At 44.5% G+C, this 24,398-nt stretch overlaps 1 protein-coding gene across 1 annotated transcript in view; it reads left to right on the forward strand.

Moving 5' to 3' along the window:
• Positions 1 to 23,464, forward strand: part of cype (cyclope) — a 24,633-nt gene extending 1,169 nt beyond the window's left edge. The window contains exons 2-4 of the mRNA XM_068391067.1: positions 3,689 to 3,849; positions 20,997 to 21,110; positions 23,388 to 23,464. Of these exons, the coding sequence (XP_068247168.1) occupies positions 3,698 to 3,849; positions 20,997 to 21,075 (231 nt within the window). The 5' untranslated portion in view covers positions 3,689 to 3,697 and the 3' untranslated portion in view covers positions 21,076 to 21,110; positions 23,388 to 23,464. The remainder of the gene's footprint in view (positions 1 to 3,688; positions 3,850 to 20,996; positions 21,111 to 23,387) is intronic.
• Positions 23,465 to 24,398: the final 934 nt, after the last annotated feature.

A 24,398-nucleotide genomic window follows, 5' to 3' on the forward strand; every position in this document is an offset into this window, starting at 1 on the left:
TATGGGTTAATCGAGTATATGGATAAGTGTTTTCTATGCAAATCTAGGCCAAGAATGCAGCAGTGTAAGTGGGGTCGCCGGAGAGCGTTCGCTCCCATCCAGTTAGACAAGTAGGTAAGGAGACAGTCTGTAGGTTAGGTTAGGTGGGGAAGTTCAGATTAGGTTGTGTTCTATTTATGTGTTTTTGTCCGTCATTATACAAAGGCTCCTTAAGCTTTACATGTAACTTTCCCATCATCATTTTGTCTATACTCTATATATATATCGTCTGGTAGCGTGGGTTTTATTATAGTTACGCAGAGAATTTAAAATACTCGCTAACATGGGTAATATGCAACGTGCCACTTACCAGGACAAAGGAGCAAGCAAAGCAAACCACTATGGAACATAGATCAGTATGTTTAAAATTATGGTAAATATACGATATTTTGATTTTCAGTTACTTACATGAACCATACAGTATATTTTTCCAACTGGTTATTTAGTGTTTATTTTGCATTTATGACCATTATTATTGCTGCAATCACTCGTTTTTTGGTATTTCCCAACCCATAAAACCCTGGTTTCCCACTGGGGTCCCCCATAATTTTCTTTATAAAAGGGGGTCCAAAAACTTATGGACGGGTGGTTTGTCCCAATAATCATGGTCAGAAATGCATAAAACACAAGATAGCGAGTAGGAAAAATGTACCGTATGGTTTGGGTGTTTGGCTTGAAATTGAAGCATCATATACAGTATTTACCAAAATTAGTGTTAGGTTGTTGGACCAACTTAATCATAAATAAACTCGAGACTGGATGACAACTGACTGGTTAGGGATTCTCAATTTTGTAAGGCCCGGTGACCCAACGATCTGCACACATACCCAATGGGGTAATATGTTTATATTTGCTGATTAATTTTCCATCTTCTCTGATTGTCACCCTATCTAAAAATTCTATCAAGGAAAAGGCCCCCAGTCTATGTCGAAGTAGCTGAATTTTTATCTAATTAGTGAGAGTATTCTTGAATTAACTTTTAACGTCATAGTTTCGTGATTCTCCTGTAATTTCTTTATCCTGCAACAATCACTACATATGTGACAACATTAAATATACATCATACACAATCACTTGAGTCCATACCTTTTGTAACTGTTTTGTTGCTATTAGCCCACTTGGTATGGGTAAGTGCAGTAACCCATCAAGTTATCAAAACTGGACTGCCAAAATATCAGAGAGAATTGCTACATATAATACAGCCAACGAGTCGTGTTTACATGAGAGTAGTTACCGATGGTCTCAAATTATTAGAACCTAGAAATGAATCAATCTCCAACAGATTTTGAGATTTGAGAACAAAGCCCTCAGAAGGATATTGGGAGTTAAATGACAGGACAGGATTAGAAATGTATTTATAAGAGAAATTACTTGTGTCATATGTGGATGAGATCATGATGAGGGGTAGATGGAGATGGTTTGGGCATGCTCTTCGCACTCAGTGAGAGTGATTAGTCCACCAAACGTTCAGTTGGGCTCCACAAGGCACTAGAAGAGTTGGAAGACCCAGACCTACATGGCTGAGGACTATGAAGCGTGAAGTGGGAGATGATGAATGGAGAAGTGTTGAATTAAAAGCTCAAGATAGAGAAGACTGGTGAAATCTAACCTACGAACTTTGTGTCAATAAGCGTAGAGATGATGATGACGAGATAAGTCTAGTGTAGGCTCTAGAGCCTTTAAATATGCTGCCCAAAGACTATACAAGCTCTCACTAGACGTCCAAAAGATTAAAGATAAGGCTTTCATGAAGAAACTGAAGACTTGTTCTCTAACTGTTTCAATTAGCCTGTATGTGAATTTGATGATAAACATGCAATATGCAGTGTGAAATTCCGAATGCACGTGACTTTATATGATAAACTGAATTCAAATGTCCATTAGATAATAGGGTTCCCCTGCAGTATATGACCAGAAAAGCATCCCTTAAAGTAAAAATAAGGACCTTAACTCTCATAAGCATCTTTTCAAGGAGGATATTGTACTGTACTCTGAAATAAAATGAATGTTCTGTTCTCATCTTGAATAGTGTGATGGCCTTTGTACGGTAATACCTTCCACCACTGGCTTTGATTAAATTTCTTTTGATTTTGGGTGCACTCCATTTTTTCTTTCCTCTTGTTTTCTCCTTTTAAACTGCCAAGGATGCTTGGTGATTTATCAAAAGGTCGCCTTTCCCTCTTTTTATGTCCTACGCTTTGGTCTTCATTTTAGCAATCTCTCTCTCTACATTTTGCATGATTTTTACTTCTCTTTTATCGCCCATTATTTACTTTTCTTATCCCTTTGTTTGTACTGAGCTGCTTTCTTTATTTAGACCTTAGGGCAATTAGCATTTCACTTTTCCGATTAGGATGCAGCTTGGCTTGTAATACTGTAATAGTCATAAAGTAAACAGACAAAATCTTGATAGTTTCATTGTGCGTCATCCATAAACAATAGTCATTCTACAACCCAACTCATTACCTGTGTATTTTTTAAAGTTTGTAATGAGAAAGCAGCAATTAGTCAGTTGTTGGTATATAAAGAAGCAGATCAAGAGGAAGATGGCGATATTCAGGAAAAAGCTGGTGCTTAAATCGCTTGAATATCTGACATATGATAAATTTATTACGTTATATTGCTTTAGTGGGGGATTATTCATCTAAATATCTTAGACTAACAAAGTTGTCTCCGTCATCGTGGCTGAGTTGATAGATCTACCCAGCATTGGTTCTTGCACTGTATTCTATCTTAACCAGAGTCTGTGTGGTGGCACAGTCCTAGTTCAATGACCCTGCCGTGAAACGAAAAACACGTCCGAACGTTCACGGGTGCTAACGAGGAATGATGGGAGAAGGATAGGTAGTGGTGGTGGGGAAGGGGGGGGGGGTTAGGCAGTAGCTGTAGTGAACGACACCTCGTAGTAACGGGGGATTTTGAGGAGGGAGAAGTCTAATTGGAAAGGGACCTCTGGTAGTGGCATCACTCGCCCCAGTTTTAATACCGACACCCTTTAGGGGTGAGTGAGCTGGATATATTCCTAGCATTCCATGCAACTTTTTTCTCTGGTATATTTAGCGGTATTTATACCTTTGAAATGGTGCTTTAAGGAGCATTTCACGGAGCGACACAGGATGAGCCCAGAAATAGATTTTTCCTTCGTCAAAATCCCTCTTTTCCGTAATGAATGTACAACGTATGAGGTCAATTTGAAATAAGTTAATGAAATAATAAGTTATTATTTGCATAGAAAAATATAAAGGACAGAGGTAACCTTGTCCTTGCTGTCAAAGCCTCTTTATCTATGTAGTGCCATAGCCACTGTACCATTGTTTTCCACTTTCTTGGGTTAGAGTTCTCTTGCTTGAGGGTACACCCAGGCATGCTATCCTATCTTATTTCTCTTCTTCTTGTTTTGTTAAAATTTTTATAGTTTATATATGAAGGATCTAATTCAATATTATTACTGTTCTTAAAATATTTTATTTTGACTTCATTCCTTCTCTGTAGTTTGTTTCCTTGTTTCCTTTCCTCACAGGGCTATTTTTCCCCTGTTGGAGCCCTTGTGCTTATAGCACCATGCATTTCCAACTACTTTTGTAGCTTAGCATGTAATAATAATAATAACCTGTCGGTTTTAAACATTGTGCTTTTATTTTTTTTACAGCGTGTCATCATGTCTGCCGCTAAGCCCCTGATGCGCGGATTGCTTACTAACCAGATCAAGAGGAACCTCGCGATTTCTGGAGTTCTCTGCGTATTAACATTCACGGGATACAAGTACGGCGTTGAGAAACCAAGACAGCAGCGTTACGCAGATTTTTACAAGTAGGTTCCGAAGACGTACAATAGTTTACATCCACATCTGAGCAATTAATGTCACCCGGTTTGGTTTGGTTTGGTTTTGAAGGTTGTATAACTTATTTATGGACAGGGTCATAGTAGAAAACATTAGAATGTTGGTTATGTTACTGTCATACACTAAATATGCATGGAGTTTTGTATGACGTACAGTATAGTAATAGGATAGGAACAATCATTAGTTTTTCCTAAGTACTGTAATTTCGTTTTGCTCCTACACCTGTACATGTAATACAAACCATTGACCTTTGGTAGAAGTATGACGGCAGCAAAGCTGAAAATGGTGAACATACAGTAGTTGGTCAGCAGGTGGCAGGGAAGCCTACCTAACATGTAGAACAACAAGGTACCCACTTTTGACTTCAGCTGAATCTGAGTACAAATGTTGTTTTAATCTGTTGCATATCGTCACAACTACACCAACGACATGTAACCCCCAGGGGAGACCCTCGCAACCAGGGCATTATTGTACGGGAGCGTCAATGAAGAAGCACAATTATACCGAAAGAGAAAATCAGCAACCGGGATCGAGAAGCGCATGATCACTGGCCGTGATCCGGAAGCATAAGATCATCGACCATGATGGGGAATCATGCAAGTAGGAGCTCGGCCTTTTCCAGGTGATAGTCACCTATAAGTTACCATGTAACTAGCTCACCTTTTCCCGATAACTGTTCCTCCCCAATGCTATTCCTCTGCTGGCTGAATCTGCTCTCAGAGACAATTTTCCAAAGGAGCTTTCATAGAAGTGCCAGTTAAGTCTAGGTTTAAGTATTGGAACAGGTGCCCCTTTTTTTTTTTATTGGATCCTAACAATCATACAAGCATGGGGTTTCCACAATGTTCACACGGTTCTCAACAAGGATCCTCCCCAACAGAGGGTAGGCATTCCTAATGGGAAAAACTGAGCAGTACTAGAACTCTCCTGTTTGGGAAGAGTGGGCCTGCTAGTATGCACTAGCTCTCGGTTCTCAATTCTCACGAGAACTACCTGTAGGAATTAAGGCTGTCCTTGACGCTTTCAGGACATTAAACTTCTCAAGCTGTTTGGAAGAGAGTGAACCAGTGAGCTTCTTCCCAATGGAGAATAGTCCTACCCAAACAGAAGGAAGAAGTCACCAAAGTATAGGGTGACCAACCTGGTCAAGTCTCACAAGAGAATGACCAAAATTTCTGCAGGGTTTCAAGGGAGGAGTAGTACTATATCAAAATTTATCTCCGGAAGGGGTTATGATACTAGGCATGGGAGCAGAAATTGTCAAAGACGTGTGTCATGCCTCCTAATGTCAAATGTTCCTGGTGAAGAAGTTGACAGGAAGTTGGAAACAGACGTGTGTCCTGCCTCCTACAGTCAAATGTTCCTGGTGAAGAAGTTGACAGGAGGTTGAAAACAGGTTTGTTCCAACACGAATACTTACCTCGAACTACTTTCTTAGGAGGTCACTGGTGATCTCCTCTCTGCCGACCAGAGTTTTGAGTAAGTTACCCCCCCGCTAGCTTGCTGGGTCAGCATCTTCATTAAGTTCTCTGGTCGCGAGGCGTTCACAACCCTCGCTCTCGTATCTCTCGATCCTTTGTGTGCGTTCTGTGTCCCACGTGTTCCCAGCGTGGCAACTTGCGTTTTTCCAGTGTGCTTTCCCAAGTGTTCCTGTGCGTTCACTTTTCAACCTTGTGCTTACCCAGTGTTTTAATTGATTTCCTTAAGTGCTTGTGTCGTGCGTTGTGTGCGTTATGGAGCAGATTCGCCGTTGTCCTGGGCCTAGAGCCGGGAAATCGTGTGGAGCGTTCCTCTCCAAGCCCGAAGTAGATCCTCACTCCCTTTGTTCCTCCTGTAAGGGTAAAGTTTGCTCGTCAGCAGACACGTGCCCCGAGTGCGTAGACTGGAGCGATATACAGTGGGTACGTTACGGTACCAAAAAGAGGAAATCAGCGAAACGTTCCCCCAGGAAAATTAGTGTTTCCTTGCCGATACCGTCACCCAGTGAGCGGTCCGACGGGGTCTCGGTTTCGCCATCCCCTACACAAAGTAGGGGACGAGGTAAGTCTAGTGTGGTGGATGAGCAAGGTGTCCTATCCCAGGAGCCCAGTGTTAGTGCAGTGCCAATAGCGGGCCCCTCTAGGGGTAGTGAAGGACCCAGTAGTGCGTCTGGAGAGTCGGCCCTTGTGCTCGGGGGGCACGCTTCCTCCGATGGCCCCTTGTGGGGTAGTAACGCAGTCTCAGTGTCACCGCCGCCCTCATGGGCCTGTGCTTCTGGCTCCTCTTTAGGGGGAGAAAACCAGAGTAAAGTTCGACCTTCAGGTAACGATGCCTGCGGCTGGAGGCTCCCAAAGACGCCGGGTAGGTCACCCCTGAGGATGGATGTACAGTGAACCCTCGCTACTTCGCGGTTCGACCATCGCGGATTCACCACTTCGCGGATTTTTTCCATAACCCATATATATACAGTAATATATATATATGTGTATATATATATATATATATATATATATATATATATATATATATATATATATATATATATATATGTATGCATGTATTTATGTATATATGTAGGTATGTATATGTGTATACATATAAATATATATATATATATACACACACACACACACATATATATATATATATACATATATATATATATATATATATATATATATATATATATATATATATATATATATATATATAATCTAAAGTAGGAAGATGTGATGTAGTTCTAAGGGAAAAGTATGGGAAATATGTCTGGGTAATAAGCAAAGCTCTACCTCCAGTTTGTTTCTTCATTATGATCAGAGATAAATGTAAAGAAAACATTGGTTGCCATTTTTTATCGTGCTTTTTAGCATGTTTAGGAAATGCATGTTATAAAATCACCTTTTATATTTGTGCCTGTTTTAGTTTAGGGTACTGTAGTACATGCATTAAGTGTTCTGTACATTAAAGGGTAGTTTGTTAACAGTACTACGTACAAGGGAAGGTTTTAAAAGTCTGAATATACATGTTGAATAAATAGGTAAATATGGTGTCACTACTTCGCGGATTTTCACCTATCGCGGCCGCGACTGGAACCTATCTACCGCGATAAACGAGGGTTCACTGTAGCCCTGGATCTCTGGCTCCCAGGCATGGAACGGTTTGAGTCGTTCCCAACCCTCCCCACGGAAGTTCCCGATGACTTCCTCCAACCCTCGACCTCTGGCATTCAACGCCCGAAGAAGTCCCCCGAAGTCCCCGCTACCAGCCGACACGTGGTGAACACAGTGTCGTCTGGCTCATCGGACGTCTATTCCTCGTCAGAGGAAGAGGTCAGGGTGAAACACCGCCGTCGAAGGGAGCGGTCCAGGAGCGAGCGTTCCCGGTCGAGGTCGCGCTCTCGTTATAGCAGGAAGCGCTCCCGCTCCCCGAGCCGTAAGTATAGGAGAAGTGTATCTCCCGGGGGCGCCTGGATCTACGTATCGTCGCGGGAATCGAAGGTGCTTCGTTCCCCGGACCACCAGTCCAGTGAGCGGTCCCCAAGGCGGCCGCCCTCCAAGCACATCCTTGACCCTCGCAACCTGGCTCGCAGGAAAGACCTCTCGATTAAGCATAAGTCCTCGAGGCCTCCGGTTCACCCCGCCCAGCGGGGGGAAACGCGCTTCTTACCAGGCAGCCAGGCCGAACCAGCCCAGCTGGTGCGGCCTTCAGGTCGGAAGGAACGGTTCCCGCTGTCGGGTCAGCCCACAGGAACCGCGCCCTCAGCACCCAGAGCCTTCGGGCGTACGAGAGTCCCCGCTGAACCAGCGGTGCCTACACTATCCCGAGCCCCTGGTGCGGTCTTACCCGCAGATGAGGTCCAGTACCTCGGCAGGACGGCGCCCCTGGCCCTGAGGGCTAGGCGTTCAGTCGGCGTGCCCGGTAAACCGGCTCCCCCATCCCAGGCCGAGACCTTGGCTGACGGGGGGGAGGGCTCCCCGATGGAAGACACCGCCTATAGGAGAGTGGTTAGCCTGATCAGAAGGCACCACGAAATAGCTGAACCTGCAGCTACAGATGGAGATTCCTGGAGGTCGAGCCTGCTGAGAATTATGCAAACTCCCTCCCAACCTAAGTCGTCCCTGGCACTCCCTCTGGCCCGAGACCTAGTTCTAGGGCAAGAGTACATTGACAAAGTGGTGGCCAGCAATGCCGAGGCTCCCAAGACCCAGAGTGCCTCTAAATTGCTCCAGGGTCTCAAAAACCAAGGGAAGGTCTATGTGCCCGAAGGACGTCGCCCAGGTCCTTGTAAAGTGGAGACGGCCCTGGACATTCTGAGCCAAGGCGTCTCTGACGACAGAGCCTCTTCGGCCCCAGTCTGTTTCTCACCAGCAGAGGCCTCCATGATGGAGGAGATGTCGCGAGACTTGGTTAACGTCTCCTCTTGGCTGGACTGGTGGGCTTCCACGTTGGTGGGTGTTCAAGCCTCCTACGACCCCGAGGACCCTGATCAGCAAGGCCTAATGGGGGACCGGGGTAAAACCCTCAAGTTCTTAACATATCAGTCTCTCGCCCTTACAGCCAACTGGGTTCTCCGTAAGAGAGACACTGTTCTTACGAAAGTGTCTCGGAAGGTACCGGACAGGGAGGCGCGAGCAATTCGCAGCCTGCCCCTGTGGGGAGAGTCTCTGTTTCCTCTGAAAGAGCTAGAGGCCTTAATGGAAAAGGTCTCGAAAAAGAAGGAGGCTAACGTCACCAGACCGGCAACTTCAAGGAGACCTCCATACAAGAGGTCCGTCTCGGACAGCGCCGCGACGCCCCAAGCCTCTTCCAGCACTACGAGGAGAGAGGCCCCCTCTTCCTCCTGGTCCTCAACACCGCAACCCTCCCGCAGGGGAGCTGCAGCGCCCTCAAGCTCCTTCAGGTCGGGTTACTCCGCTTCTAGGAGAGGCAGATCAGGCCGCCCCTCTAGAAGAAGGTAGAGTGGGAGGCCCCCTATCCCCGCCCAAGTCTCGGGTTGGGGGATGCCTCAGACAACATTGGCAAGCATGGAAGGCTCAAGGGGCAGAGCCTTGGACAGTGTCCGTCCTAAGGGAGGGCTACAGACTCCCGTTCCTGACGAATCTACCCCCTCTTATTCCGGCCAACCGGACGGAATGGCTAGCTCCCAAAGATCCGTTAAAGAGGACCGCCCTTCAAGAGGAGGTATCCTCCATGTTAGAAAAGGGCGCCATGGAAGAAGTTCCACTCCCAGGGCCAGGTTTCTACAGTCGCCTGTTCCTGGTAGAGAAAGCGACGGGGGGGTGGAGACCGGTTATAGATCTGTCAGCTCTCAACAAGTTCGTCAAGAAGACGGACTTCAAGATGGACACGCCAAAGTCAGTCCTGCTGTCCTTGAGGGAGAAAGATTTTATGATGACCGTCGACCTCAAGGACGCATACTTCCAAATTCCGATCCACCCCTTGAGTCGGAAGTTCCTCCGGGTGAAATGGGGTTCCCAGATCCTGCAATTCAGGACTCTTTGCTTCGGTCTGTCAACAGCGCCCCAGGTGTTCACGAGAGTCTTCACGACTGTCTCAGTGTGGGCTCACGAACGTGGCATCCGCCTTATCAGATACCTGGACGACTGGTTGCTCCTTTCCGCCTCAAAGGCCCTCTTGGAGGAACAAGGGAGAAGTCTCCTTCAGTTTTGCAGGGATCTGGGGATTGTCATCAACCTAAAGAAGTCAAATCTATCCCCGTCCACCAGAATGAACTACTTGGGGATGACATTGGACACCATTCAAGGAAAAGTTTTCCCTTCGGAGGACAGGATAAGGAACCTCAGGCACATCATCCAGCCGTTCCTATCAGAACAACCCAGGAGAGCGAAAGACTGGCAGAGGCTGATAGGCCACCTGATCTCATTGGAGAAACTAGTTCCCCAAGGGAGGATAAAGCTCAGATCCATTCAATGGAATCTCAAGAACCTCTGGTGCCAGACGGACTCACAGCAAGTGCTAATTCCAGTCCTTCCAGACACAAGACCCTCCCTGGAATGGTGGCACTGCCAGTCGAACTCCCTCAAGGGGATGCCCTTCGGGATCAGCCCTCCAGAATTACTTCTGTTCACAGACGCCTCCAACCAAGGATGGGGAGCCCACCTCCTCGACGGGATGGCACGAGGTACCTGGTTGGAAGGGGAAAAGCAACTCCACATCAATGTCCTGGAGTTGAAAGCAGTCCAGAAGGCGTGCTTACACTTCGCAAGTCTGCTAAAGGGAAACACCGTGGCGTTGATGTGCGACAACGCCACGGTAGTAGCATGCATAAAGAAGCAGGGAGGCTTGAAATCGAGGGAGTTGTGCGATCTCACCATAGAGATTCTGAATTGGGCAGAGGAAAATCACGTGGTGTTGTTAGCAAGGTTCATTCCCGGGAAGAAAAACGTTCTGGCCGACGGCCTCAGCAGAATGAGCCAGATAGTAGGGACAGAATGGTCCCTCCTCCCAGAAGTAGCCAGGCTCATCATTCAGTGTTGGGGTTCCCCGGTGATGGACCTCTTTGCAACGAAACTCAACGCCCAACTTCCAGTCTATTGCTCCCCGTACCAGACCCGAAAGCAGCCTTGGAAGACGCCTTTCAGCACAAGTGGGACAATCTGGATGTGTACGCTTTTCCCCCGTTCACGTTGATAAGACAGGTGCTCAACAGAGTAAGGGCCGCCCGAAACCTAAAGATGACTTTGGTAGCGCCCTGATGGCCGGAGAGGGAGTGGTTCGCAGACCTAAAAGACCTAACGAGTCACCCGCCGTGGCCTCTACCCGCCAGGTCAGACCTTCTGCACCAGCCTCACTTTCTCAAGCTCCACGACAACCCACTCTCCCTTCGTCTTCACGCCTGGAGACTATCCAGCGGCTCCTGAAGAAGGAAGGTTATTCTCCCTCCACGGCTAAGAGAATGTCTCTATACCCGAGAAAGTCGTCAACCGCGATATACCAGGCAAAATGGACCTCCTTCACGAAGTGGTGATCTGAGAGGCACATTAGACCTCTTAAGGCCTCTGTCCCAGACATAGCAGATTTTCTGGTGTTTCTTAGGGACAAAGTAGGAATGTCAATTCCAGCCATAAAAGGGGTTCGGGCTGCCATAGGCCAAGTCTTCCTCCTGAAGGGCATCGACCTGGGGGCCTCGAGACACATAGCGATGCTTGTCAAAAGCTTCGAGCAGTCTTGCCCCCCTCAGGCGAGGAGGGTGCCCCAGTGGGACTTAGCTAAGGTCCTGAAGATGCTGTGTCGTCCCCCCTTTGAACCCTTGAAGGATATCGTAGACAAAGATCTCACCCTCAAGGCCGTCTTCTTGCTGGCCTTGGCGTCCGCTAAGAGAGTGGGAGAGATCCATGGTCTGTCATACGACGTCTCTCATTCAAAGGGGTGGAAAGAAGTATCCTTCAAGTTCGTGCCTTCCTTTGTGGCCAAGACTCAGAATCCAGCAGTCTGGGACCCGAGGTTTGAAGGTTTCTCAATTCCTGCCATCCCTAAGACAGGCAATGCAGAAGACTTAAAATTGTGCCCAGTGCGAACAATTAGAAAATACCTGGAAAGGACAGCGCATCTCCGACCAGGCATCAAGACCATCTTCGTTTCCACAGGTATTAATAAGAAACAAGTTTCCAAAAACACCATCTCCTTCTGGTTGAGACAGGTTATCGCCAGAACCTACAAGGAGGCTGGCATGGCAGTGCCAGGCACTCCCAGACCTCATGACATCAGGGGCCTGAGCACCTCCTTAGCCTTTGAGAAAAACATGGCAGTAGGGCAAATTCTGCGAGCAGGTACTTGGTCGAACCAGTCAACCTTTACTGCCCACTACCTCAAGGACTACTCAAGAAAATCCTTGGACGGGTTCTCCATTGGAACAGTCATCTCCGCCCTCCAAGCGGTGTAACGGTAAAACCTCAGGCGCATTCAAGACTAGCGACCGGTAGGCACAAGTGCGGTTTCCTACCTCCTACCCAGTTGCTTACTTGCCTCTTCGGGGAGTACCGTCTGTTCCCAGAAAATAACACATTCTTCATGGCTACGCTTCGAGAAGGAACGTCAAAAGAAGTTTTTCAAAGGGTGAGTACTAACGTGAATTTTTGTGTAGTTACCCTCGCTTCCGCTCTCTAGTAGGTCCCGTTATCCAGAGGCCTTTTGGCCTCCACGGCCGGGTCAGTGGGTCAGAATAGCACTCCCTCCTCCTAAAGTGTAAGTCTCCTAAGAAAGTAGTTCGAGGTAAGTATTCGTGTTGGAACAAATCAAAAATTTTAAGTAATTTTTATTTTTCCTAACATACTTACCGAGAACTACTTTCGGGTAATGGCCCTCCCTTCCTTCCCCGAGTGCCTCTCTTCCCTTGCTAGCATTATGCTAATTCAATAGAACTTAATGAAGATGCTGACCCCGCAAGCTAGCGACCTACCTTAATCCTACCCTCGGGGCACATTCCTTGATGGCGGGGGTAAGGCTACTTAGAGCGCGGAGTGGGGGGGTAACTTACTCAAAACTGGTCGGCAGAGAGGAGATCACCAGTGACCTCCTAAGAAAGTAGTTCTTGGTAATTATGTTAGGAAAAATAAAAATTACTTAAAATTTTTGATTTTTGACCTTTCTGAATGAATTATACTAACTCCAATCCAGATGGAGCATAGTCTGTGCCACCATCAAGAAAAAGGATCTTACTTTCTGTCCTACTGGAGGATGTGTTTTCAGTTACTCATCCATCAATCCAGTGGTACGTATCTCAGTTTCATTTTCTGAGGAGTGGTGTATTGGTTCCAAGTCCTATACTTTAGATTATTCTCCACTCCGCTAGTGTTCACTCTAGTGTTTACGCTAGTCTCTGCTTGTACCTGTTCAAACAGGATTTGTCTTCTGAGGCATCACGACAATAGGCTGTCATCTTCAAGAAGACAGATGCTCCACAATCGAGACAGAATCCTAGCCTTTTTTAACAATCTGGGGACTTGTCATTTGGAAGAAGTCTTGTCGTATGCCCAAGAGAAGGACGGGGTAAATGTTGATAGACAAGGCGATCTTATCAACAAGCTTTAGCGATGTCTGAAATATCACTGGTCAGCCATCATAGATCCTCACCACCACTGGAGAAGGATGCTGTGAGGGAGAACCTAAAGTGGTTGTTGAACTACAAAGACCTCACCAGGAGAGTGTCTGTCAACTCCCTGTCTCGGGAAATGCTGCTGTTTTCAGATATATACAAGGAAGGGTGGGGCACTCACCTGAGTAACACCACCACTGTGGTCCCCACAGAAGAAATGTTTTTGCTCTTAAACCTGTTGGAAATGTGGGCCGCTCTTATAGCTCTTGAAGCTTTCCAGCAGTTTGACAGGGCACTCTGAAGCATTGACAACACTAGGGGCCTACATCAACAAATAGGGAGGGACTTCGTCACAGGAAATGTGCGAGTTGGCGAGACATACCGGGGCATTTGAAAATGCAGTGGGGCATTTTAAAATGCAGTGGCGCTGTCAGCAAGACTTATTCTGGACAGACACGGCCAACCGCCAGTGACAGGTACTTGGGACGGAGTGGTCCCTTCTACCAGTCGTAGAGTAAAGCTTCCTGTCTTTTAGGGCTCCCTTAAGATCAACTTGCTTGCACCGCACATGAACAAGAAGCTTCCAGTTTGTTCTCCAATCCCAGACCCGGTAGCAGCAATAGAGGATGCGTTCCAACATTGCAGGAGCAAACGAGATCCATACAGGTTTTTGCCTTTCTGCCTGATTCATCTAGTCAACAGAGCGGTGGAGATTGAACATCGCCGATCTGCTTATGCCTTTGTTGAGATACCGAAAGAATTACCACGGTGACTCATTCTCCTCTCTACCTGCATACAGTATTCTACAATTCTATGGTGTCCCTGTTGCTTCTCGCTTGGCGGTTATCAAGCATCTCCTTGGATTGAAAGGTACACACCGAGAAATTATCCATTTGGGAGGTGTGGTATCATGTAGTCCCATGTAGCTATGAATAAAGGGCAGTCTCTACCTAGCACCCAAGCCATCAAGACCTGTCTTTTAATCACTGCAACCTCTTGCATATTATATCATGGTGGCAGCGTGGTAACGCACCCCACGCCATTCCATCAACAAACCCGGACCATAGAGACACTTTACATACCTCTCCTGTCCGTAATAACTGAGAAGAGGACTCATAATCAGCCAGAGTTTATTACCAGCGGCTGCAGAAGACGCCATTTTCACCCAACAGCAACCAGACAAAGACTGTCATACCGGCCCAGATAACAACCATACATAACTTATATAGTCAGGATATGGCATAGAATGGACATTAGTGCACCGTGATTACAGTGAGAATAGTGAAGAAAGTTGTGAATAGATTACTTACAAGTATTTTGGCCAATGTTATCCACGCACTACTTCACAAAATGAGCCAAACAACAATGTACATTCAGCAGTGTAAACAAAACTGAAAACCGCTACCAGTGACAAATTTTTGTAGTGATTTCCATACTCTCATTATATGTCTCTTTGTGAACCGTAAACTGTGTTATTAATCCAATCACTATCTATCTATTGTGTAACACTCGAAACCAAATCCAATCATGGCCCAGCCTAAATGCCCAAGTATGGACTGGGCTCACCAGCCCCTGGCAGAGTCGTTTCGTGCATTCAAGGCGCGCATGAACTTATACCTCGAAGACCAGGAAGTCACAGACCCGGGCAAGCAAGCAACTAAAATTAAAATTGCCCTCGGCGATGAGGGCATGAGGCGTATCTTGGCGAGCGGCCTCACTGAACAGGAGCAACGTGTGCCGCAGAACATATGGAGGCTTATTGAAAGTGAGGTTGATGCAACGGTGAAAATAAATTTCCGAGTTCACCGCCTCGAATTTGCAAATACCAAACAGAAACCTGCTGAAACAATCAGTCAATTCCTGGCCAGACTCCGTGAAAAAGCGACAAAGTGCGAGTTTGAAGACAGAGAACTCAACGAACGACTTATCGAAATGACCATACTACGAACACAATTCGAAGAATTTCGGAAAGAACTCCTAACTAAACCGAAGGGCTATGCTGTGAGCAACGTTCTAGAGAGAGGTCGGGAATACGAGGCCATTGCGGCCTCCACGGCATCATTACGCTCCATACAGATGAGCTCTGAGAACACAAGTACAAGCCATACCAACGTGGATGCAATTCGAAGGGAAAGCAACGAGCCACGGAACAAACTACAAACCACGGACAATCCCTGCTGGAACTGTGGGCTTAGCCATCCCATAAGGTCTTGCCCCGCTTACAATGACAGATGCAGTGGTTGTGGCATCAAGGGGCACTGGAAAAAGATGTGCCGCAAAACTGATGGAGGCAGAACAATGCCAGGAGACAACATGCAGCAGACACAACGTCAGAGCAAGACAAGAGGGCGCTTCTACCGACGGCCGAATCGGGCTCCTAACCACAGGCAACACGAAGTCATGGTTAATGAAAACCCTAATCTTGATGAAGAAACAGATTATATGCCAAACTTCGACATGATAACGATATCCGACATAGGAGTGGCACCGAAACGAGAAGCATTCTCAAAGCTCATGGTCAAGCATGAAAACCCCCCAGCCTATGGGCCCCTGAAACTCAAAATCGACACAGGTTCCGGTGGCAATACGCTGCCCTTGCGGACATACAAGCAAATGTTTGGTGATGCACTCACCAGCCTCGTACTATCCCCAGAACCGTCAGTAAGACTAACATCATACAGTGGCGACAATATTCCCTGCCTAGGGTCACTAATGCTCAGCGTCCGCAAACTCAGCAACCCAGCATTCTCGCAAGAAAAGTTCTTCGTGGTTGATGTGTCTGGTCCAGCCATACTTGGCCTTCCCTCATGCCAAAAACTTGGTATTGTGGATATCAATGTCAACGACGTTACTGGAATACCTGAGCAACCAAGCCAACAAGGCCCTATTAGGTCAGTCGAACAACTAAAAGCACAATTCCCAGCACAGTTTGACTGTATCGGCAAACTAAAAGAGCCCGCGATGCTCCACCTCAAGGATGACGCGATACCTTTCTGTGATCCACCCCGTAAGGTGAGTATCCACCTGAAGCCCCGCATCAAGTCCGAGCTTGACACTATGGAGAAAGAGGGGGTTATCAGACGCGTAACGGCACACACAGACTGGTGTAGCAGCCTTGTGTATGTCACAAAACCCGATGGAAGCCTACGGATCTGCCTGGACCCCAAGCGGCTCAACCAAAACCTCAAAAGATGTCCCCACAAGATTCCCACTCTAGAAGAGATCAACCCGGTATTCTCCAAAGCGAAAGTGTTCTCCAAGCTAGACGCCAAAGCAGGCTACTGGAGTATACCGCTACACGAGGACTCACAACTACTGACAACGTTCCGAACACCACACGGCCGGTATTGTTGGACAAGGCTACCATTCGGGCTGAATGTAAGCCAGGACATATTTCAAGCCAGGATGGACTCCATCATCGAGAATCTCCCAGGTGTTGTTGGCATCGCTGATGACGTGGCAATATGTGGGAAAGACCAGTCGGAACACGACAAAAACCTGATGGGGTTCATGCAGCGTGCAGCCCAACACGGACTCAGCCTAAACTCGAAGAAATGCTCCATTTCAAAACCAGAAATCGAGTTTTTCGGAACACGCTATACCAGCAAGGGCATGATGCCAGACCCGTCAAAGGTACACGACCTGCATAGCATGCCGTCACCCTCCAATAAAGAGGAACTACAGAGATTCCTGGGAGTAATGACTTACCTCAGCCCCTATGTACCACATTACTCAGCTCAGTCACAAAGACTTCGAGATCTGGTCAAGGAAGATGTGCCCTTCCAATGGGAAGAAGACCATGAATCCACCTATCAACACCTGAAACGCCAAATAGCCCCATCAAGCACGCTGTCTTACTATGACCCAACTCGACCCGTGACTCTTGAAGTCGATGCATCGCAAAAAGGCCTCGGGGCGGCCCTCATCCAAGACGGGAAGGTAATAGCCTTCGCTAGCAAAGCCCTGACACCAACGCAGGCAAATTACAGCAATATCGAGCGAGAGGCCCTTGGACTAGTACACGGCGTGCAACGATTTCATACCTACCTATACGGAAGAGACTTCGAAGCTGTCACTGACCACAAACCCCTCGTTAATATCTGGGAGAAGCCACTGATCAGTGCCCCACCTAGACTACAACGTCTCTTCTTGAAACTGCAGGGGTAAGACATGAGGGTCAAGTACAAGGAAGGACGAACCCTTGTACTCTCCGACGCCCTATCACGCCTTCCTAACCCACAAAATGACAAGGAAATCCCTTTGGATACACGAGTGGACGGACTGGAACTAGATGACATCGATGTGATATCAGTTGCACTCATAAAATTTGGTCCCCAGATTTTGGAAGAGGTCCGCCATAGGTCTGACACCGACCCAGTGCTTCGCACTCTCAAGCATACTATCATCGAGGGTTGGCCTACCTCAGTAAAAGGCTGTCACCCCGATATCCGCCAGTTTTTCTCATACAGAGAATGCCTTGCCGTGGAAGACGGAGTCATATTCAAAGGGCGACAAGTTATCATCCCCAAAGAGGTCAGAAGCCGTATACTGGACCAGCTCCACCGGTCCCACCAAGGGATCACAAAAACACAAGCCCTGGCACGGGAGTGTGTATTCTGGCCCAACATTGCAAAGGATATAGAGGACAAGGTCAGGGCATGTGACATATGCCAGAAGTACCAGCCCCAGCAAAGTCCTAGTGAAACCACGCATCATGACATTCCCCCAATGCCCTGGTTCAAAGTCGCTTCGGACATCTTCCAAATTGGCCACAAGACATATCTGATCACAACCGATTATTTCACAAAATTCCCGATAGTCACCGAACTAAAAAACCTGTCATCTGAAAGTGTGGCCAATCACCTCAAATTCCTGTGTTCGCTGTTCGGATGCCCCAAAACCCTGGTCTCAGACAACGGACCTCAATACACGGGAGCAGCCATGAGGGACTTCACAAAAGCCTGGGGTATTGAGCACATCACATCAAGCCCACATTACCCTCAGTCTAATGGCCTCGCGGAGCGCGCAGTTGGAACATGCAAGGCGATTATCAAAAAATGCCTTGAGACAGGTGGTGATATGCATACTGCATTACTCCACTTACGGGCCACCCCGATCGACAATAAGATAACCAGCCCCGCAGAGCTCATGTTTGGTCGCAATGTGACCACTGACCTACCAGGCAGATACGAACCACATCTCGCACACATCACGACCCGCAACCACCTCCAGGACCGCCTAGGACCAAATCGGACACAACGGCACTTCACAGACCTCCAACCCGAACAACCCGTCCGAATATTCGACAAGGCCTGCCACACATGGGTGCCAGGCAGAGTGGTACGTAAGTCAGAAGAACCCCAATCATACATTGTGGAAGCCCAAAACGGAGCGTGCCTCAGGAGGAACCGGTCCCACATCCGTCCGACACCGCTCGCGACAAACACAGAACCGCCCAACACCCGGCAGCAGGCTCCAACATCATCAGCACAGCCTCCACCACGACCCGCCGATATATCGCTGCCGCCACCTAGTGAGACCGAAATAACCCACCAAAGACCCGCAACTAGTGATAACACTACAGACCCGACAGCGGTGTATACCAAGTCAGGCCGGCTGGTGAAAACCCCATCCAGATATATTGAAAGTAACGCGGTCACATACCGTAAATTCCCATAAAGTGTTAAGTTAAATAATAATATACAACTCCCCCCCCTCGTTTCATGACCGAAAATTCTGAGAGGTCGTTACCAGAGTTTGAAACTCAAGAAAAGTTATCAGTCTCAGGACTGATAAGTGATTCAGAATAATGAATTTTATTTAAAAATTTACGAGTCTCGGACTGGAGAACAGGCTCCATTTCGAACACTCGTTACATGTGTATCAGGTTTCCATTTTGTTTTAATATATTTTGGGTGTTGTTCTTTGCATCAAAAAAAAAAAAAAAAAAAAAAAATTATAATTTGCCACTTTTTTTCATATTTATGACTGCCCTGCTGTAACCAACACTATTCGGACCAAAGTCCGCAAAGATAATAGCTATTATGTTTATATTACTATCCATAATCACAAATTGTACTATGCATGTTTATTGTGAAGGGATGAAAACAATGGAATACGTTTGAATATGGAACTTTCATCGTTTATTTCTTTGTACTTATATGCCAGATTAGTTATTATGTGTAATCAATGCTTTGTATGTGATAAGGGGGATGTGGTATCATGTAGTCCCATGTAGCTATGAATAAAGGGCAGTCTCTACCTAGCACCCAAGCCATCAAGACCTGTCTTTTAATCACTGCAACCTCTTGCATATTATATCAGGAGGGAATGTTTCCTTCCCAGAGAATACTGTTTAGTACATGAGACTGGTCTCCACGAGTTCCGTCACTGCTTTTTTGATCTCAGTGTAACCTGCCATGATGGGATCTCTCACTCCAGTCCTTCAGTCACTTTTGGGTTACAGAACTTATGGTATCTGCTTTGTTCCAGCTTTTCTAGTCTATGATACTTGTGAGAGGGGAACCTATGATCGTCCTCATTGCTTTTACTGGTTATGTGAACGTTTTGATTGTGTTCTCTCCCTTTTAGACAGAATTCTTCACACTCATTCTCTTCAATCATTGTTTCCTATGCGAGTGGCTGCACACCGTGATCGGAAGCCACCTTGATTGACACGTTATCATTCATTGAGTGGTCGATATTTGTCACCAGGGAGCTATTACACCTGTGACCTAATGTCTGTTCCTTCCCAGCACTCCCAGTCCAGAGGCCTTTCAACACGTAACAGGGATATTCCTATGCTCTGAGATTTTACATGACACCAATATTTTCTAACTCGGCTTGGAACAGATAACTTCTCAGGTGTGAACTTAGTGCTCGTACAAGCACAGAAATGCCACATCGTACAAGCAGATTTGTTGGCAAGGATTCTTGCCTTCCAAGGTTATGTACTCGTGACGCATGGTGCCACGCTCTTCCGTTTCCTTGCTTTTGTCCCTTGGTCTTCTAGCATTCTGTTTTTGCAAGTAAAGTTACAGCTCGGCTTGATTAGAATCCATATCTTTTGTGTTTTATGAGATGATCAAGCACCAAAGACATGTACGAAAAGTGTTTAGTCGGAAACCAGTGGAGCCAAACCCGAAGGAGTTTTATGAAGAACCTTCTGTATCCTGGTGGTGTTCCCTTGATGGCAAACATTTCAGTACCTGTTGACAGGTGCTTTGGGTTTGATGAGAAAATTGTGGTTGTCTATGAGGATGGGTATAGATATGCAGTTGTTAACCACATAAGTATATTTTCCTACTTCCTATCTCAGTTACTTGATATGAAATAATTTTTTGCAATATATAATTGATTACAAGAATGGTACATTTAAGTAATTGGGGTTCAAAATGGTATTGAGCAATTGTGTGAATCCTTAAAGTTCTGGCCTTCAAACGTGAATTGTTTTAATAATATTTAATTTGAGTTAATGTTGAGATTGAGCATACAGTATTCATGTGCAGTATTGTGAAAGGTTTGACGTACTGTATATGGAATATTTATAACCTCAAATTTTGATAATTTCATCATCTTCATCTCCTCCTACGCCTATTGACGCAAAGGGCCTGGGTTAGATTTCGCCTTCGTCTCTATTTTGAGCTTTTAATTCAATACTTCTCTATTCATCATCTCCCACTTCGCACTTCATAGTACTCAGCCATTTAGGCCTTGGTCTTCCAACTCTTCTAGTGCCTTGTGGAGCCCAGCTGAATGTTTGGTGAACTAATTTCTCTTGAGGAGTGCAAAGGGAATGCCCAAACCATCTCCATCTACCCCACATCATGATCTTATCCACATATGGCACTCGAGTAATCTCTTTTATGGTTTCATTTCTAATCCTGTCCTGCCATTCAATTCCCAATATCCCTCTTGAGGGCTTTTTCAAATCTACTAAATCTATTGGAGACTGTTTCATTGTCATACCATGACTCATGTCCATAAACTGATATATAGTCTGATTTTTATATGTAATTTCAGGCGATTTGATTTCCAAATTTTAATTAACCTAATGTAATTTACTATAATTTTCTCTTACAGAAATTACGATGCAGAGAAAGAATTTGAGCGTATGAGGAATTTGGGATTGTTCCAGTCATGCCAACCTGATGAAGAATAAATGATTCCTTTATTTTGTATAGATTGAAACTGCAGGTAAGCAATGGGTTTTTCTTTTTTCCTAATAGGAGTAAGGATTAAAAGTTTTTCTGAAAGTATAAGTATTATAAAAGCTTTGGACTGAGACTCTTTAGTTATGGTAAGCAGCTCTTCTAGGAGGAGGACACTCCGAAATCAAACCATTATTCTCAAGTCTTTGGTAGTACCATAGCCTCTGTACCATGGTCTTCCACAGTCTTAGGTTAGAGTTCTCTTGCTTGAGGGTACACTCGGGCACACTATTCTTATCTCATTTCTCTTCCTCTTGTTTTGTTAAAGTTTTAATAGTTTATATAGGAAATATTTATTTAAATGTCATTATTCTTAGAATATATTATTTTTCCTTGTTTCCTTTCCTCACTGGGCTATTTTCCCTGTTAGGGCCCCTGGGCTCAAAGCATTTTGCTTTTCCAACTGGGGTTGTAGCTTAGCAATTAATAATAATAATAATGGATGACAGTAATGCAATCAGAATATCAGATGTATAAGTATGAAAAACTCGATTTAGTTTGAGTTGCTTCGATATGCTGTTTTTAATTTGTTTCCTTTGTTAAAGTTAATTTTCAAAATGTAAATAAAAATGTGTAACAGTAGATTCAATGTGATAACTTGTGTTTATATAATGGAACGTGAAGCTATAATTAGATTTTAAATTCATAAAAGTGAGTTGCAAGGAACTTCAAATTTTGTATTGTCAAACATTATTCAAAAGTTTCATAAAAGTTACTGTACTTTATGATGTTGAATGTATCCAAATTAACTTGTACGATGATTTTATCACGATTCATTTCTTGTAGCGGAAGGAGTAATCATTTTTGGTAGCACTAGACAATCATTTATGACCAGTATTTTTGTTGTGTTAACTGCCCCATTCATTCTTTAAGTTACTTTTGAATTAATACACCCAGTCAACTTAGAAAAATATATATTGTCGATACTTTTAGAGGTGTAAAACTGTGTGTGGTTCATTATTTATAATTATATCATGTTGGTGGTACAGAAATGAGAAGAGAATTTTTAATCAAGTTTCGGTTACGAAAAGTTATTCTTGTGTCTTAGTAGATGTTGGCCTTTCTTTATTCTAATAAATTATACTGTTGCAAACAATGCAGATTTGAAAAAATATGCAACAAATATGAATGTTGTTGAATACAAGAAGCCTCTGTCAAACTGATTAAGAGACTTACTTTTATCCATAAGTAATTTAGAAAGTTGAAATTGCCATGGACTTTGCTCTTAGGGCTTTGGAAGATCAAGATTTTCATCTACATATGGTATGAATTTTAGAACAGGACATTGCCCTTTTTAGTTCTATGTAGGGTATACTAAATGGAGACCCACAACTGAGCCCAGTTCTTTGCTACTCATTTCAGCATTAAATTTATCGCACACTATATGGAAATCTTAACCTTGTTAGTTTTGGAGGCAACACTGGGTGTGGTTTTATGTGAGTATTTGCTGCCAGTAAAATTAAGTCTCCTATCGGCTTTAGGAGTAGCTTGTCACTAATTGAGGTTAGGTAATTTAGTTAATGCATATTCATTATACATGAAAATTTTCCTCCATGATTAAGACTAATTTGCAAAATGGGAAGACTAATTAAGAGTGCTGTACTGTATTGCACTGCTTTCTAGTTTATATAATCATAAAAATTATGTAATGGAGATGAGATGATGAGATTTAGGTTATTTTTGGGTACATGAATGTGATTGAAGAAGTCACATGTTAGGTTCTTTTAAAGATCAAAATAATTGTCTGATGAAAAAATTACTTTTCAGTACTGTACTTTGTTTAATGTTCTGTTTTCATAGATGGTGCAGTGAAAATTAAGTGGTAATAAACAAACAACTTTTTTTTTCTAATGCATTCTTGCTTTAGATGGATGGTGGGGAGGGAGTGAGGAGGGGTTGGGAGGAACCTGTGAGGAGGATGAGATTAAGAGGGAGTCAGAGAATTAGATGGCGAGATGAGGTGAAGGATGATATGGAGTGAAGAGGTTCGTTGGAAGAGGATGCCTTTGATCGAAGGCATTGGAGAGGGCGCATCAGGCAACCGACGGCTTAATGTAGGGATAACGGTGGGGGGGAAGATGATGATTCTTGCTATAGATGGTAGACCGACTAAATCCACCTTCCGTTCATTCTAGTAACCAGTTTTGAATCTGTAAATGTGGCAGAGTGGTCTTATTAAGTTGCCGTACTTAATGTTAGTATTTGTGATAATCTTAAAATAATGTTTTGCCCTCATTATTTCTAGAATGTCTTTCTTTTTCAGGAGGATCTCCCGTGAGAACTAACTTAAGATTTGTGTATAGTCTTTATTATGGATATAAAATAAATTAAATTGAAAAATTTGTTTTTATAGCCTAATATCTTATATATAATATATAGCAAATTTGTTTTTTGGCTATTTTTTTATCTGTAAAATGCCCCGATATGAATCTGCATATCAAGAGTATATGATTACTAGGGTATTTTTATGTAAGACTGTTTTCCTGTGTACCTGGAGTTGATTTTTAAAAGGGTTGGTATTGATAATACTGAATGGGCTTTATTTAAAAGGTTGCTCATGAATGGCAGAGCAAGCGACGGGTTATTGCTTTGTTGCTCAATGTCTTGAAGGCAGCACTTATCAACGCATGATCAGCATCAAAGCCAAGGCCCCGATGGCCAGGTAGTAGCTATTGAAGACTCGAGAAAATGTGGCTAGAACTAAAAATGTCGTAAATTGACAGTCCCTGGTGTTAAATCACTGTAACTCGATTTAGTTATACTATACATTAAGCCTTCAAACTGTTTTTAGTGTCAGAAAACATTACAGTACTATACTATACTTACAATCTAAAGTTATATCAAATTATTTAGTAGCAGGTGTATATTGTTTTGTTAATTTTACTTAATAAGGACTTTGTTATGCATGTCAAAAAAGCATTAGCCTTTTTATATGCTCATGTTTTCATTTGTGCAGTTTTCTTCCAGTAAGATGTAATTAACTATGCATCTGTTAAATGCCTGTTTGGCACATTTCAAGTTATCAATGAAAGTAATCCCTAATTTCAAGGCTAAGAGATGCCCAAAAATGTCTGCCCTCATTCTCTTTAGTTCTAAATTTATTGTTCTCATCTCATCCCTTGACAATTTTTTTCATCAATAGGAACATTGAGAGAGAGTTGATAAAGAAACCAATGTAGTTATCAAATGAACAGATTTGTAAATTATTGGTCCTTACTGGGTCTGATTTATAAATAAACTGACAGTACTGTAAGGTACTTTGTTCATGGTTATA

Source organism: Palaemon carinicauda, chromosome 17, assembly GCF_036898095.1.
Source record: "Palaemon carinicauda isolate YSFRI2023 chromosome 17, ASM3689809v2, whole genome shotgun sequence".
Taxonomy (NCBI): Eukaryota; Metazoa; Arthropoda; class Malacostraca; order Decapoda; family Palaemonidae; genus Palaemon; species Palaemon carinicauda.